The sequence below is a fragment of the Anas platyrhynchos genome, chromosome 1 (genome assembly GCF_047663525.1).
Source record: "Anas platyrhynchos isolate ZD024472 breed Pekin duck chromosome 1, IASCAAS_PekinDuck_T2T, whole genome shotgun sequence".
NCBI classification, from domain to species: domain Eukaryota; kingdom Metazoa; phylum Chordata; class Aves; order Anseriformes; family Anatidae; genus Anas; species Anas platyrhynchos.
The window spans coordinates 205,001,415-205,019,457 of NC_092587.1; the positions used below are offsets into that span (position 1 = coordinate 205,001,415).

An 18,043-nucleotide genomic window follows, 5' to 3' on the forward strand; every position below is an offset into this window, starting at 1 on the left:
TTTTTTAAGGGAAGAGCTTTACCTTAATTCATTGCAGAAAAAGGTTTAGGAGTTCTGTATTTTGCCATCTGTTTTTGTGCACTCTAGTAAAGTTCAGCTAGCTTACTGTCAAGGTTACTTTATAATAATTACATACAAAGTGGCAAGTATCCATTAAGTTGTAGTTATATACATTCTACTCCTATAGTTGAGGCTATTTGAATGATGCTGGCATAAGTCCTCTCTGTGTGAGGTTTACAACTTAAGGACCAGATCCAAGAAAAGGTTGTAAAAAGCAATATGAGGGAAAAGTCTGATCCTACAGAAAAGCAAGGTTTGTTCCAGGTGTGAAATGAGCTTCCTGTTTACAACAAGAATACATTTTAGACCATTTGAAACATACCAGATCAATAGGGTAGATGTAAGACAGCTCTGACAGCAACTGCTTGCATCGAATGGTCTGCTGGGCATTTGTCTTCAAAAACAGTTCTCTGCAAGGGAAAAGAAACCAAAATCATTAGTTTCATGGACAGCTTTAAGCAAAGCTATCAACCCCCATCAGCCCCACTCCCATCAAAAGAATTCTACAAGGATGGCTAAAGGGACAAAGCAACATTTTTAGTTCTATCTTATATTGTAGGCATATTTGGACTACAACAATTAACCATTACAAAGCAGTGCTTCACCAAAATAAACATAGGTTCTCTCATAGCCTACACCTGCACCAGAGCCCACTTCCTTTGCTTCTAGACTTGCTACAGTTAATTATCACTTTAGATAACTAAAAACTGTAGCAGAGAGGACTTAATAGAAGTTTTAGGGCAACAATAAGGAAGACTTGGGTGCAACAGAAGTCCCTTCTCAAACCTGTATGTCTTTACTGACTGTGGACTAGTGGAAAAAAATCACGGGCCCTTTTACCTCTTAGCAGTGCATTCTTTTCTTAATTCGTACAAGGATTCATTATACTCTTGAAGCTTCTGGTACTCAGCCTCAAATGCATTTTCTATATGAGGAAACAGGAAAAACACAATTAGCATCACGTATTTTGTTAAACCTGAAGCTGTAAGAGTAGATACTGACACGAGTGTTGGCATTAACCCTCCATTTAGTCTCAGGTGCCCATTTGCTCTGACATGCTGCCAAGCTGGGGAATGACAGTGCAGGAGGCACACCTGCCTTCATGCCCCATACACCATTCACCCAGCCAAGCACAACCTATGAAAGCTCATTCTCCTTTTACACCTGTTCCCTTCACATCCACAGTAATGTAACTCCGTTAAAGCAGCTCAAGTACTTGCACTGGCAGAGTTAAGCAAGTCACACGCACTTCATTTTTAGTAGTGACTCATTATTTTTGGACTCTACTGGGAATTCAAAAAAGTCCTGCAACAAGATCAGCCAGCCATGTCGTTTGGTTGCTGGTGAGCTCCAACCAAGACGCAACCATGTAGAGTCTTACTGTAAAACACTTCCAGGGTAAAATAAAATGCCAAAAAGGCCAAGCATTTCACCTTTCACTTATGTAATAAGCTCTCAAGATTGATTTTTTGTCTTCCAACTCTTACAGTGGGATCCTAGGCTAACAGGTACATTAAAATCCCTTGTGACATTAAAATATGGCTGCATCATGCCACCGTTTACTGCATTACAGCATAACTCTTCTCATTTTCTTCAGATAATTAATTAAGCACAGTTTTAAGGCTGCTTTAGAGAGGCATCACGATAAGAAATTGTTTAGAGGCAGAATACAAGAAAGGGCTGTCCAGAATTCAGTATAACAGATGGTGAAGAGATTTTATCTGACTGTAAAGTTTATCTAAAGGTAGGCAGAAGCACTTTAAAGCCTGATCAAAAAAAATAAATCAAAAAACCAGTACCTTCATCATAAGATAGTGTAGTGGTTATATCATGCGAGGTTTTAGTAACAGTGGGCTGCAGGGGCAACCTCTGTGAGCAGAGCCCAGCAGCTGCCCCATGCCAGATCAGAGCCAGCTCCAGACAGCTCCAAAAGGGACCTGCCACTGGCCAGAACCAAACCAGTGACTGATACTGTTTGTGCCTCTGTGAGAACAGATTTAAGGGAAAAAATTGCTGTGATGTAGCAGCTGGGAGAGTGGGGAGTGAGATCCAGCCCTGCAGCCCCCAAGGTGAGTGCAGCAGCACAGCAGGAGGTACTCCAGGCACAAGGCAGCACAAGTTCCCCTGCAGCCCATGGAGAGGCCCCTGGTGGAGCAGGCTGTCCTCCTGCACCCATGGGTCCCACATGGAGCAGATCTCCACACTGCAGCCCCCCACGGGTGGAAAAGCCCCCAGTGGAGCAGGTGGATATGGCCTGGAGGAGGCTGCAGCCCATGGAGAGGAGCCCACGCAGGAGCAGGGGGTCTGGGGGGAGCTGCCACCCGTGGGGGACCCGTGCTGGAGCAGTTTGCTCCTAGGGGATGGACCCAATGGGATGGAGCCATGTGGGAGCAGTTCTTGAACAGGATCCCACAAGCTCAGATTGGAAAGACAGCATCCTGCAGGGGCAGAGAAGGACCATGAAGGAGCAGTGGAGACGAAGCACCAAGGACTGACTGCAGCCCCAATTCCCCTGAGCCACTCAGGAGGTGGAAGAGGGTGAACTGGGGGGCAGGGGTGGGGAGGTATTTTTACTTTGCTTTTAGTTTCTCACTGCTCTAGCCTGTTTGCAATAAGTAATAAATTATTTGAATCTTCCAATACTGAGTCTGCTTTGCCCATAATGATAATTGAGTGATCTTCCTGTCCTTACCTCAACCCTTGAGCCCTTTCCAACCCATTTTCTCCCCCTTCCCCTTTGAGGAGGGGGAGTAAGGGAATGGTTGTGGTGGAGTTCAGCTGCCCAGTTGGGTAAAACCACCACAGCTAGGCTACTACACTTCTGATCAATGGATTACAGATACCTGAACCAGAAGCAGTAACACCTGTACACTCACCTCGGTCATGCAAAGTGTTCTTTTCCTTATGCAGCGAGGCTACTTCATGACCAAGGGCCTTCCTCTGTCTCTCCAGTTCGTTACGTAGCACCAGGATCTTCAGCTGTAAACATTCACTCTCCTTTTTCTATCGGAAGAAAACCAGACTCCAATAGGTAAAAATTGAAAGTATTTTATTCATCTTCAAGTTTTTCTTCACATAAGTAGTTTTGTAAAAGTGATGATAGGAAGAAAGGGAAAAGTAGGACAAGACTAGTGTCTGGCAGACTAAGAAGTGAGACAACAGATAACGAGGGACCCTAATCATTTTGCTGCTTTGGAAGAAAAAAACCTCATCTTTCGTCTGGTGTGTTTGTTCGTCCTATAGGATATATCCCTTCTCCTGTGCTCAGTGATGCAGCCTGGCCCAGGGCAGAAATTAAGAGATGAAGGAGATGCAGTAGGAAATATCTGCAGGATGAGTATGTGGACAGTAACAGCAGAGTGCTAACAGCACGAGAATTCCCTGGCAAAGGGCTTGGTAACAAGAGAGGAGCTGAGCAATGAGGAGCCTGGGCTAAATTGAGATAGGGAACAGGAAAAAGGCTGGAAGTGTCTGAGCTGCGCTATTAAATTCTGTTCCCAGCTTCAGAGCAATGAGAAAAGAGGATCCACATGAGAAGAAAACAGAGCAGGGAACAGATTATGTCATTATGCATAGTTATATTAGAAGGATCTCTCCTTTAAAATTAAGGCTTTTTTTTCCTGTGTCTTTAAAGATTTATTTTATTTGATGCATTTTCTTCACTAAGAAATTACACTTCCATGAGAACAGTGAAACAGAATTTTCTTCTATTAAAGGGTGGGTTGGTTTTCCTGTTTGGTTGGTTTTTTGGGGGGAGGGATGGGGAGAAAATATAATATTTATATTTTTTCCCCACCATTTTCAGTTTGGAATACTTGTTAAGAGTAACTGAAGATCGATTCAAAATGGAAAAAGAGAACTTGCATCCCTCTAGTCCAGCCATACCCCCGGACAGAGCTCAAAATGTGAAGACATCTCTGCGAGCACAGCTTCTGCAAACAGCACCAGGCACTGTCACTTCATGCAACGCCGCCAGCTTTCACTTTTTCCCCAGCAGCTCATGGAGATAATGTTACTTCAACGCTAACTGCATGAGAAAAAGTCAGCTCTTCTTGAACTCTTCCCTCTCCTTATTCGCCTCAGTAACATGTGTGCACCCAGCCTTCTGGTTCAAGGCTCCAGCAGGAAACGTGACTCAGGATTAAGGAATGAAACTACAGCTCACCCATTTATAAAGAGGGATGGAAGCCCAGGAAGAGTTTTGACTACTAAACAAAAGAAAAATGGGTAATCATTTCCTTATACCATGTGCCATTTCACTAAGAAGCTGTATCACATGCATTATCAGTGTCATTTCTGGTTTTAATGTTGTTCGTGTAGTTTTGCTCCACATATTTATAAAGGAAAAGCCTTCGTATGGAAAGACAAGGATATCCATAACTGGAAAAAGATGATAAAGATGATTAAAAGCCTTTTAACAGCCAAGATACCAGCAGAAGGCAAACAAGCTCCAGGTTGGAGTCACTGACAGGAGATGTTATATTGCTCTTAAGGGAGTTGACTTCATCTACAAAGCAACGCTGCTATTAGGGGTCTTCCCCACTCTTCCATTTTATCAAACCCTTAGTTTAGTTTGACACCTCTTAAAACTAGCTGAATACGCTCTGGTTTTGCACAGGGAGCAGGGTACAGGATAGACTCATTCCACTTTAAATCCACTGCAAGAACCCATCAAGATTTATCATTAAAGGTTTGTGTTTCCTGATAAAACTCTTGTATTTCCTATGCAGTTTTTATGCTTTGAGAGTATCAGAGCAATTATAATACAGCTAAAGCAGCACAAGTGATCTATAAACCCATTTGAGTAGCTCACACAAACCTGAAATCTGCTACATTACACTTCTCGGTTAAGTTTCCTTTTGAAATGCTAGGTTTAAGTGAAGATTTTACACGCGTGTTTTTTACAAAAGCAATTTTATGGTCAGTACATCACGGTGCTTCAACAAGCCTGTACAGTAAGATTTTAAATTATCAGACTTACCAGTTCATTGCTTGTCGATGTACATCTCAGCTTTTCTTCAATCTCCCTTCCTATTTTCTGAACAGTTACCTGAGTCTGTTTAATTGCACACTGGGCTCTGTGAAGCCTGTAAAGAGAAGTCACAGCTGTTACTAAAGGTTCCTGTACTAAAGGTTCCCCATATGCCCTGGTGATGAATGCACCAGGCATGTCAAAAGCAGCAGAGGCAGTGGGAATTTGGATTGCCAGGCTCTGTTTTGAAATGAACGAAACATTAGAAGAGGAGTTACAACTTGCACATTTCACAAATAAGTGGTCAAAAGAAACCAGCGTGTCTTTAATTTCAATCAAAAGTGACAGATGTCTTTCATTTGTCAAATTCAATAGATGTAGATCATGCAGAGCTATAATTACAGGGTTCTCATGTAATATTTAGGCTATAGCACAATTAATAGAGTGAAGACATGGGTACACACGTGGCAGTTACCATGAGCATCATTAACATGGGCAAACTTTATTTTTAAGTGCAAACATCCCTTAGATAACACAGAGGTACCCGAGTTGAAAGCACAATGTCCACTTTTCCCATTCACAGCTTTACAATTAAGTTTTTCTCCCTTTGTTACAGCATTATTTAGGCAGCCCTGGTGCTGGAGTAAGAATTTAACTCCACTAATGCCTGGTCAGAACAGTAAAAAAAAAAAAAAAAAAAAAAAGGAGTCAGAGAACCCACGGCACGAAGTTAACATTTGGCCAGGCAAACACGGACCAAGCCTGTTCCAATACAAGCTTTAATGACCACCTCTGCTTAGCCAAAATTAAACTCTGCCTTATAGGAACATTAATTTTTACTAAAAGGAAGGCTGCACATTTTCTGTGAGCCAAGGACCAAGGTATATAGAAGAGGCTGCTCAGCTCCTTCTTTATATGTTTTCTAATACCTTCCAGATTTACAAGCAATTGAGGCATTGCTATTTAAAGCTTTTGGCTAGAGGTTTTTAATGGTCTGTATGCAGTTAGATCGGGATAGCCAGGCTACGTGCTTCAAGAGTGAGTGACCCCAAAGTATTCATCTCCTCACACCACCTCCCCTCAGCACCCTACCTTTAGGCAACAGCAGACATTAGGGATTAGTTTAATCACCATGAGGACATCACCCAAACCAGCTAGCCCAGTAAACCAATCCACAGAGAGGAGATAATACAGACAACAGGGAAAAATTAGTGCTACTGATATCAAACAAGGTCATTACCAATTCGGACTCCTGCATGTTGTGCAAGAACATTCATGGTGAATACATTAAATCCAGAGCTAGCTTCAGTTCCTTCACACCATTGCTTCTCCTAAACACCACCCTCCGAAATAGATTTTTGTTTCAAATTGTTACTAAAGAGTTGGAAATGAGGAGACATTTCTGCTCAGCAAGAGCGGTCAGGCCTTGGGGCGAATTGCCCAGGGAGGTGGGGGAGTCCCCGTCCCTGGGGGTGTTCAAGGAGAGGTTGGACGTGGTGCTTGGGGACAGGGCTTGGTGGGGACATTGGTGGTAGGGGGTGGTTGGACCAGACGATCTTGGAGGGCTTTTCCAACCCTAATGCTTCTAGGATTCTCAGACTGTTCAGAAGATAGGCACTTATGGTCTTTTGGGGGGCAGCTGTACCCCATCTAAATCACATACAAAGCAGAATGGCTCCGCTAGCTGCCACCAGGCTGGGGGCTTAAAAAATAATAATAAAAATAAAAGAGACTGCTGAGGCCAACAGCACTGGGTCACCTGAAGGCCAGTCCCATATCATAAATGAAGTCCTGGGACCTTCTGCAGAGGCACCAAAACATCCTGAGGCTGTTGGCTACCCAGCATGTGCTTACATGGGCCCAAACCAAGGCTTGCTGCCTGTCCCGAAGGTCACCCAGGGCTCTGCTGCCAACTCAAACAGCAGGGCTTAGGTTCCCTACTCCAACGGTTTCCAGCTGTCCTTTTGGGAAGCTCTGGAATGTTTTCTTTCCAGACACTGGGAACTCTTACCTGGACATAAGATGTACATGGAAAGAGCAATAATTGAGTGAAACGTACCTTTCCCTTTCTCTTCCCTTCATCTCATTCTACACTGAAGAGCACTCTCGTTAAGTCTGCTAGGCCATCAAGAAAGCACCGTGGTACACCATCAACATCACACCACTTAGGCAGCAAAATCCCACTGCTGAGAAGCCTTCTACTCACTGAAAAAGCATTTGTGAACCTAAAAACTTATCAGAGGGTCGCTTGCCATGCTGCTTCCTTTAATCAATGCTTGGCTACCAACCTGAAGTTTTGTAACACCTTCAGGTCCTACCTACACCCAAATACAAGGAACAAATACCTACCTGGACTGACTTTTACACCAGTACATACCTTAGGATGCTTCTATAATTTGGTGAATCTCTATCTAAAAGTATATTCCCAATCTATAGACTACTGTACAGAATAATTCTGCAATCAAACTCGTTTTTAATATTAAATGGGTTTTCTTTTTAAGCTGAATATCATCCTGGCATTCCTTGCATGATTAAAAGTGTCCTACGGTTAAACTTGGCTGCCTTGATGCCAAACAGAGCCATTTACACTGAGTCGACCAGTATCAGCAGGTTTTTGTTCCTGCAGCCTCTGTATGCGAGGACTTGAAAATGGCAACAAAAAGGTCACAGCCACATCTGAAGCTCAACCTTCCAAGCTGAAAGTTTCAGGGACTTCATGTTGCAAAAGCAAGAACAGTCAGAAATTTTCTTATTTCTCCATCCAAAAAAAAAAAAAAAAAAAAAGAGCCCCAACTGCACCCACATGGAAATCTGCAGTCATCCAACTGTAGGATCACAAGCTAAGCCCGAAGAACATCAACTGGAAAATCTGTCTGTCATCTTCACAGGCACAAAAGGCTTGGAGGAATAAATTATGCCTGCACCAGTGAACGGAGATCACCAAGTTTAGGCCATAAATCTGGATTAGAAGTTAGATATAATTAGCAGAGAGAAGTTTCAACACTAATTGTCCACATATTGTTTCCATTTCTAGCCTGAACACACGTCCAAGGCCACGGGCTGAAGTTAGCACAGTTTGTGCCTTGAGTGCAATCCGCCTGGGTTTAGTAATCGACAGCTCCCAGCCAACTGATGGCATAACCTGCGTGCTATCAGCCAAGGCAGGATTCTTCCTACATCGTTTAAGAGGGAGTTTTAGTATTATTGTTATTAAAATTAGCACTTACACAGCACTTTAAGAGCTAATTCAGAGCTTGGAGAGGCCACCGCTGGCTCGCTATCAAATTTCCTTCAGTGGTCAGGAAAGCCAAGCCAGTTACAGCAGAACTGCAGGTCTTTTTAAGGAGAATTTAGCCAAAAGTGTCGTCATTCTGCGCCTGCAGGCTGTTCTGGTGTCCCTGCAGCAGAGTCAGAGGGACGTAACCGTGGCAGATTTACTGCTGGAGCTTGGGGCCCCGAAAGCTGCTGCGTAATTGTCCAGGCTCAGGTGAGTCGCACGCTGCTGCCTGGGGAAGCTCTGGAATCAAAGCAAACATTAAAATTCCTTGCAGGGGGAGGCCACCCTAAACTAGTTTGGATACCAAAACATCAGCCCTGTGCTGTAATCTAAGACCAGCAAAATCTGCATCCCTAATTGATCTAACAAGAACCCGCAGGCAAAAATTCAACATCTACCCTCATCGCTTCCCAGTTCCCGAGTTGATGAAATATGGGCTAATTGGGGTATTTCTTCAATGCTTTTCAAGTCTAAAATAAGTGTTTCCTCTTCCCCCCCAAAAAAGCTACTCTTTACCTTGGCTGTAAGATGTGAAACATTTTTAGCATACGATATCCTGCCAAGAAAAAGCTGAGTAATTTCATATCTTTGAACATCTTTAGGGTTGGATTTATTGCTCTGGCAATCGATTCTGCTTGGGTACCGACCTGGAAAAAGCAAGTTGCCAAGTTTGGGACTTCTTCACTGTTACAGGACTTCTTTGCAACAACACCCTTGTCTTGTTTGCACAATAAAGTCATTTTCCCAGCTTCCCAAGGAAGGGGTCTGACATGATTTTACAGCTAAGGAACATGCTGTAACACCACATTTGCTCTCTTCCAGCTTGCAACAAGCTCGAGGCAATGTTTGAAGCTTCAGCTGAACCCCTTTCCTTTAGGACACTGCTGTATCCTCTTGTAAGCGAGGCATTCCTCTCAGTCATGCATTGCTCTGCTGATTTACTGCTTTACACAGCAAGTTCATTCCTGGCTACGATCTTGAAAAAACAAAAGCTGGAGTCCTGTGATAGTTGTGCTTATTAAGCTAACATAAGTTTATATTCACATTAATCAAGAAATCTCAGCTTTATTAGACACTTGATACGCTGTTTTGTAGTTCTATCGTACACTCCAAGTATCTCTCTGCTTCTATCAGACATCTGGGTTTCTCGTGTACACAACTTTAAGCCATAAATACATCCATTAATTACAGCAGTCACATACTACGGCTACTTCTCCCAAGAAGAAATAAATGCCTCTAGTCCCATTTGCCAGAACAACCTCGGTTTACAATGAGCCTAAATTTAAACTGAGAATTATTAGCAGGGATTTAGAAAACGGAGCAGAACACCTCTGGCGACGAGCGAGATGCAGGATCCTGGAAGTACAATACCCAATCCTATTATTAAAAAAAGCCAAGACTTTCCTAATAAATACAAAAAATTGAATGCTCGCTTCTTATATCACTCCAGAAATTATATTGTAGGGAATGCCAGCCAGCTATAGCATATATAGATTTTTTTACACAGCCCCTTAAACCACCATTTGCTACATCTCCTTTCCCACAAGAAAAATTTTCCTGATTTATTTCATCTACTCCCTTTCCCCACTTCCCTCAGAAACCCATTCCTACAGTTCGTAGGAAGCAGATGGAGGATGAGAGAAGACAGTAGGGAGTAAACAGAGAATTAAATCATGTTTGACTCATTCACTGATGGCATTAAACCTCTCCAGCAGTCAGTGCAGGAAGGAGCTCACTGAAAATGAAGCTTTTGAAGCACAGATACTTTCCATCACCCTTTCAGTTTTGAATTGACTTACGTAGGTAGGACAAATTAAGTTTCTGAATAATTGACTTGAATTGAATGTGGACACTGCAATAGTGAATGCTTTGAGCTATCTGCAAACGGAGAAGAAGAGGAAAAAGAGACACCCATCGGACTGGCAGCAGGGGAGGTCTTGGCCTCCAGCAGAGGAACATTTGAAGGAGCTAGCATACAGATCACCCTCAATACTACATGGGGCATGAGCAGAAAAGGAGAAAGTCTTGAAGTGAAGCACAAACCTCCAGAAATGATGTCACAAAACCTGAGATGTCTCCAGTCCTCTTATTCCAATTGACGGATATGACTTCACCACTGGGATGGATTTTCATCTTGTTCTTTTTATTCAGAGAACAAATGAAATTGTGGCAAATAACGTAGAAAGTTTGTGGGTTTTTCCTTTATACTCACGCTTATTGTTTGTATTTGCAAAAACCTTGCTGCCAGGGCAACAGACAGGATCACATTCAAGATACTGCACATGGCAGAAAGGTAAAATCACATGAAAACCTAAAATTTCTAAGGGCGTAAACATGTAAAGATGATCCCTACCAGAAGAACAGCGATGCTGGTAGAATCCTGCTGGCTTTTGCTGACATGTAACTTGCCAACAAATCTTAAGTTTCAACTCTAGCTCCAAGGCAGTAAACAAGGCTAAGACTACAGCTCACTACACAAGTGAAAGGAAGATGCATTAGTTTAGGTTTAATAGATTACAGGCTCCACCCAAAAAGGGAAACAGCTGCTGTCAAGTTAATTGGGTTCTTCCAGACAAAGTCCACAAGCCTGATAAGGTGTTTGCAACAGCTGAGCACAGGCCTTACCCTCTGGAGGGAGGAGGAAAAAACCCAGTCAATATTCAGGTGACTCCTTTCTTCAAGCTGCATATTGCTGTGTTTTTTCTGAAAGCAATCCCCAAAATCTGATAAATCAAAGTTTGATTCCAAGAAGTACAGAGCTGGGGCTGAAGTAGAAGAGCTTTACCATCAAAGGGCAGAGGGATGATCCTAACTCTTACAGGATATTCTGCTACTTCTCCATCATGAGTGCATTGCTCCCACCCTGCTGTGTTTTTGATTATCGAAGTGAGCATTTTTAACCTATTGCGCTTGTTCTCAAAGTGTAATATGGACCCTCCTTGATGCGGTTACATATTGAGACATGCATTCACTGCAGTTTTTGCCCAGGGGGACAGATAAAGAACTTAGCTTACCATTCTTACAGCCATACCCTGAATAAAGGTGTAGCAAAACTAAGGAAGAGATCCCAGTACAACTGTTCACAAAATCCTCCTTCTTAGATGCTTTCAGAAAGTTATTCAGGTGTGACATGCTCTGTTTTTCATCAACTCTAGTAAAACTGTAACAGAGACGAGGACTGGCTTATGACTTCTGATCTAATTGAACTGATCCACTTCACTGATATCGTGTTTTACATGCCATAAAAAGAAAAAAAAAGAAAGCTATTGCTGAAGTTCTGCACGACTCTGTAATTTCTCTCCTAAATAGCGTGCTCAAACTGGATTTGATCAAAAGCTAGCAGCATCCCTATCCCACTCACACTGAAGGTCTGCTACTGTAGGGGTGTTTTATTCTGCATGGTGCATTAGGCAAGCTGAAGATAAGACCAACAGCAGAGGAAGGCTACCAAGCCTCCATTTACGTTCAAATCTCTTGTGCTTCATGGACTGTTTCAACTTGCTGTGACCCACGCTGCTCTCTCCTACAGATTCTGGCAAAAATCAGGCTTGGAAATTGGCTCTTCTGATGACTGATTAGCCTCAGTGTCCAGATAGCTTAGCACCACGCGAGTAAAATGCCTGGGAACTGATTTCTCTGAAAGTCTGCTTCTACAGATCAAAATCCCCAAGGAGCCTCTCAAAAAAAATCAGCTCCCTCTTTCCTTCTCCATCACTACCTCCCAACAAGACGTCACCCTGCGACTCCAACCCACGTGATTTCCAAGCTAGAAGAGCTAACACTCCTTGCTCTGTTCATCCATTTCAGGGCTGCTTATTAAAAGCACACAGAGGCACTCGAGAGGTCCGATTACAGTCCCTATTTATTTATGCTGGCCTTCAGCCACCTGGGTTTTCACGTCCAAAGCCAAGGGGATGCCTGCCTGCTCTTGGCTGCCTACTCAGTGTGGACAGCCAAGTCTTCCAGGTGGAGATCTTTCCTAGTTCGAAACATCAAGTCTGGCCGTCGCAGAAAAACCACCACGCTTATCACCAGCAAAAGCATGTTTTAGGGGATGAACCTACTGATTTAAGAGCACAAGCCAGGCTAAGAGGAAGCCTACAACCCACTCCACACTCGGAAGAGTATTTCTACCACTGCTGGGAAAGCTGATAGCTGTTTTCTTACCGTTTTTCTTCATTTTCACCTCTCCAGAAGTTCAGAATGCCTGCTTACAGCAACTACACAACTGCAAAGTCTGGTTGAGCTGCTGGCTGTCAGGACAGGATGCTTCTGCACTGCTTACGACTTGCCTCGTGCATCTCCTTGGCTGGAAAGAAGCCAGTGCCCCAATGACACACCTTAGCACCAAGCATTTGAAGCACAGGAAGGCCTCCCTCACTCCTTCATTCCCCACTCGTAGAGCTTATGCTGAGCTCGAGGCTGTTTTTCATAGTTTCCAGCTAAAAATAGCTGCCCCAAGTCAATTACCACGTTTAGCATGTGCAATTCCACAGACTCTGTGGTTTCTGAGAAACTACTCCCAGCTACTAATGAGTTTTTCAACACTGTAACTGCTTACACAGGCTGCACGCTTCGTCTCTTTACTCCTAGATTCAGGGATTAACTTGCTTAAGGCTTCTGTTAGTCAAGGCCACTGCTAAAGACAGAAGAATCTAAACAGCAAGCAGCGTGTTTGTTAAAAAGCTTCTTTCCTAAGCAAGGTAGAGCCAAACAAAACCTGATTTTATACAGAGTCCTGACATTTTAGTCTTGATCTCTTAAGGTAGTTGATTTTGCAAACAACCCCAAGATTTCAGCCTGCTGACAAACTGCCTGCATTTGTGTTCTTCAATTCTCTTCAGCCCTAAGTCATGCATTCTTCTTCAATTTAAGTAACTTTCTTTAAATTAAGTTACATTTCAAACAGCAAATCCTGCAACAAAGCCCCACTTCCAGCAAATCCCTGTACTATGACAGATCATGAGAAGTACAGTGAGAATATTCACGACACTGAGATGGAAGAAATCCGTAACAACTCCTATTTCTACTTGTCATGTATCAACACGACCATGCTCAATACTGCATAGCTGTGCAGTTGACTCAGTCCGAGAAAAATGTGGTTTGTGCAGGTTTCTTTGAGCCCCTAACCAGAAAGTAATAATTAATTCAGTTCAAAAGTCAAGCTCTGCTCTTCTGCAGAGCAATGTCTTGTCACTGGCCAGCTTGGGCCACTTAACATCAGCAAACCTGGGCCATCAGTGCTGTGATGTGAAGCACAGAGCAATTGTTCACTGGGTTTTACACCCTGCTTGGATAAATCCTGTCTGGGACACTGCAACCAGACTTACTCTCTTATCAGCAGAGCTGTGAGAAGCTGTTTTGTTTAACAAAAGGCACAACTTACATGCTCTCCGGAGTTACTCTTCATTTCAATATTTAATCCTCCAGGTCAGATGCATACCACACTAGCAGCAGAAGCCTTTTCACACCCTGGTAGGTTCATTTAAATCAACATCACCTAGGTTCGATGATATTATTAACGTTACAGCAGCTGCCCGGAGCTGCTGTTTTACACATCTCCAGCACTGATGTGGTACTACCTTCAGCTACCTTCAGGTTTTTCTTTTTATTCTTCCTACAACCTTTTTCATTTTATTCTGAGAAAAAAAAAAAAAATACAGCTAAAATGTTTCCAATTTGCTCTAACGGGCTTGCCAAACAGCAAAAACACGCCATCACATCTGCTGAAGGAATGGTTAAAGCCAGAGAATCACCGAATGGTTTGGGTTGGAAGGGACCTTAAAGATCATTTAATTCCAATCCCTGCCCCCAGCCCCGTGGGCACTGCCAGGGCTGGGGCACCTCCAACTCCTCTGGGCAGCCTGGACCAGGGCCTCAGCGCCCTCAGAGTGAAAGAGGTTTTGTTTGGAGAGAAGGATATAGGAAGGAAAACCACAAAGGGACAAGTTTGACTAGCCTTTCCATCACTCTTTGTGTCATACTGACCTTGAGAGGATTTCATGCACTCACATGTTTAGAGGCATAAATACTACCAGAAGATCAACTGCTTTAAGCGTCACCCTGAAAAAAACTGTTGTAGAAAAAGTAACGTTCTGTATTCTATTTAGGGACTTAAGTAAAATTTTAACATACAAAACTATGTCTTTTCTTTAGTGATTCGCCAGCATATCCCATCCTCCCAACACCACTTAACACTGGAAGGTCTATTTTGACAAATTAAAGAAAACAAGGAGAGAAAACTCAGTGAATACTAAATATAAATCTCTTGCCTTTCGTACTGCAAATGTGCCGAGAGCTTGGTTATGGAGACATGTCCAGAACATGACCTCAGATGTATTTGGCCCGTCCTGAGTGTTATGTGAAAGGTGAAACGTGTTTCTGTACAACCTATTACTACCAACTACATAATATTTAGAAAGCCTTCAAGTGACCTCTTTCTAGGAAATATGACAATATGGCCAAGGGGGGTGGGAAAATCAAAATTTTAGCTTTCCAGTTGGGGTGGTTAATTTGTTAGCCTTTTTAAAACAACCGACTGGAAGAACATTCGTCATCTCCATATGGCATGAGCAACTTGTTAGCTGTTCTGTGGTTGCCTGAGGTTCTTGTCCCTGCCCCAAAACATGAAGGCTCGTGAGCTACAGGGGTGCTGAGAACTTCCTCATGTAAAGCTGAGCTGCCTGGGTATTTAAACTTTTCCTCTTGCTTAATTATATGGGTTTACGAGTTAATTAAGCATCGGAGCACACAGGCACCATTTTAATCTAACACTCAAGTTTTTCTACTGTTCACACTCTCTGGCATTCCTAATTGATTCTTTTTTAATCAACGTAATTGGAGCCAAGCATATGCTTTCCATAAAGGCATATTCACAAGCTTCCTAAGTTTTAGCTATTCTTCAATTGAGAACTAAAAAATAAAATAATTTCTTCCCCAAAAGGCAGTTTTGACAGCTGACGGAGACTAACCCCAGAGCAGTAATGGATTATTGCAGTTTTTAAGAGGTAAGGGCTGAACTAGAACGTGGTCGCAGTCTTCACATCATACAGCTGATCACTGTGGCTACCTGGCAGCACAATTCGTTCAGAGTAACTCAAACACGGATACCACCAGCACTGGGACCTGCTTCCTGCTGTGAGAAGTAAGAAAAGCCAGTACGAGCTGCTCTTCACATTCACAATCTCACAGAAACGTTACAAAACCACATGTGCAATTTGTGAGTTTTTACTACAAATATACCACATCATGGGAAAGGCTTCAAAACATGGGATTTATACAGCCAGATGCAAACCTTTACAGTGTAGACACCTCCCTGCTCTCTTTAGAGCCAGTGGACAGAAGCAGGCAGACAGCAATACGTTTCCTCCCAAAGTGCATGTCCTGTCAAATGACTCACAACTCAAGTTATGCCTGTACCTCTCTTCTGGTTGTAAGAGGAACATGCACTTAAAAAAAAAAAAAAAAAAAGAACTATCTTTGGAAAGAGTTCACAGTCTTGTTACTCAAGTCTGGACTCCTGGAGGAGGTGACAAACCAGACTGAGTGGGAAGAGAAAAAAGCACACCTGACAAAAAGAGACCTGAGATCATTAGAAAGTAGTAAATGCTATCACCAGGCTTCTGAAATAGGAATTGAGGGTAAGCAAGGGTAGAGAAAGTGGACCTGTAAAAAAGCTGAGTTAATGTGACAGATGAGAGGGGAATTCAGGACTACGTGGAGGACCTCTCTTCCATTCCCAAAGAATTCTCCCAGCTAGCAAGTAAACAGGCAAAAAAAAAAAAAGCACCTATATAAGGACATAAGTTAAAAATTTCAGCTTTTCCTGGAACTAGACAATGTAATATATCCTTGATAAGGCACACAGAATCCACTGAAATATAATCAGCATCAGGCCTGGTGCTGAGGACTGGAAAAAAAATATTCCTTTTAGGACAAGGCAAAATAAAGGAGTACCTCTTAGCTCAGAGGCAGAGCTAAACAGGAGCTACACCCAACAGCATACCCAGAAACTGCAAGAATGCACCTGGACTCTCACCTCCCCAGACCTGATCAAAGCACACAGCTCCAGGAATCAGGTTTCAAAAGAGCACTGATGGGCACCCAGCAAGGGAAGGTTTAGGAAAGCTGATGTTTTCATTTCTATTCAGCTTTATAACAGACAGACACTTTCAGAAGAAAAGTTCAGATTTGACAGGGCTCCAGTTGGTCATGTTCATGACCAGCTGGTATAATAGCGAATGTTTTCTCTGGTTTGTGCTTCACACTACAAAGAAATAAAGGAAACAGGGAAAATATTCACGAACAAAACAATCAGGATGACCAACATACCTAATGTTACATTTTTGTTAAGAGAAAATGTAATATAAAAGTTCTCTTCCAATGGATTGTGTCTGAGTGTAACCAGAACTTCTTAACGTCCCCTGGTTGTTTTCCCCTAAAAAACAAGACAAACTACAGACTGCCTTCTAAATGTTGAAGTGTTTTACAGAATCAAGAAAAAGCACTTTTAAATTTTAAGAGAACTTATAAAAGATTGACTTCCGAATAAGCGATCTAGAGCCAACTTTCCCTGCCACTTTCTTCACTGTAGAATTGGGGCTACTGCTTCACACAGCCAACAGTGACATCTACTGCTAGCACTACCGAAAGACAACTTCTGCAACTGAAAGCCAAACACGACTTCTGAAATACTACACATTTGCTTCTAAAACTGTTCATTTGTAACATACCTACTGTTGTAATTTCAGAACTGGAGTTTGCAAACTGTGCTGTAAAATGCCTTTTAAACACAACCTACTCCTTTTAATGCTATTATACCTCCCCACAGCTAACACTCTTGAACAGCTGTAGTTAAAACCTATCTGAAAAGGGTTGTTGTGTTTACATTCGTACCAGTATTTCATGTTTTTCACCAGAGACAGCTAAAACAAGAGTGCAGTTACTATACCTGTCATGTACTACACGCCATGGAATAACTGCTTCCTCACTAAGCAGTTCTCTTCTGGATTACAAGGGAAGAGTACACAAAATGTAAGTTCAGTTCAGTGGTTTAACAGAAAAAATATAGTCCTTATTGTGTAGCTATTGCATAAGCTATACCATCACTCAAGCAGCTTTTAGCAAGGTGCTTCTTTTCATTATTTTATTTAAATCAGTTCTCATTTTGTTGAGGAACACAGAGTAAGGGCTTTCCACAGAGATTCCCTAACATAGAAGCCTTCAACACTTGGAAGGTAGTCCCTGGGCCAGCTCTAGGTCAGTGTCCACTGGAAGTAGCCCAGAGGATACCAAGAAACACGTATCAAGACTCACCTCCTCATCACTAGTAGCAAACCCACACTACCTAAATAGCTCCTTTGCACGGTCCAGTTCAGAATTTTATTGATTTCAAAAGGCTCCTTCCACATACCCAAATAAGTTAAAATGCCTATGCAGATATATTCTCCAGAATCTTACCTAAGCAAAGAGAAGACATCGTAAGAGTTACGAACGCAGTTCTGATCCACTTGGAGAAGACTATTCTTCAGGGCACCTGAGTGATCCTTAAGGCAAAGAAAAAAATGGTAATTTAGAAATCAAAAAAGCTTCCATCTGGACTAAAAGCATGCACTTTGATAATAAATGACCTTGCATTTAATGCATTTTAAATCTGTCTTCATACAAGTTCACATACTGTTGGCAGAAGCAATTAAAGAAGGCAACAGCAGCAGCTCAAGTCTGGCCTACAGGAA

General features: G+C 42.6%; 1 protein-coding gene across 6 annotated transcripts in view; it reads right to left on the reverse strand.

The window, feature by feature from the left end:
- UVRAG (UV radiation resistance associated) overlaps nucleotides 1-18,043 on the reverse strand; it is a 92,542-nt gene that overhangs the window by 47,559 nt on the left and 26,940 nt on the right. For all 6 annotated transcript variants that reach the window (XM_072032918.1, XM_072032917.1, XM_038178253.2 and 3 more), the window contains 5 exons: nucleotides 17,769-17,854; nucleotides 5,042-5,147; nucleotides 2,937-3,063; nucleotides 901-985; nucleotides 383-470 (listed from right to left, as the gene is read on the reverse strand). In XM_072032918.1, the coding sequence (XP_071889019.1) occupies nucleotides 383-470; nucleotides 901-985; nucleotides 2,937-3,063; nucleotides 5,042-5,147; nucleotides 17,769-17,854 (492 nt within the window). The remainder of the gene's footprint in view (nucleotides 1-382; nucleotides 471-900; nucleotides 986-2,936; nucleotides 3,064-5,041; nucleotides 5,148-17,768; nucleotides 17,855-18,043) is intronic.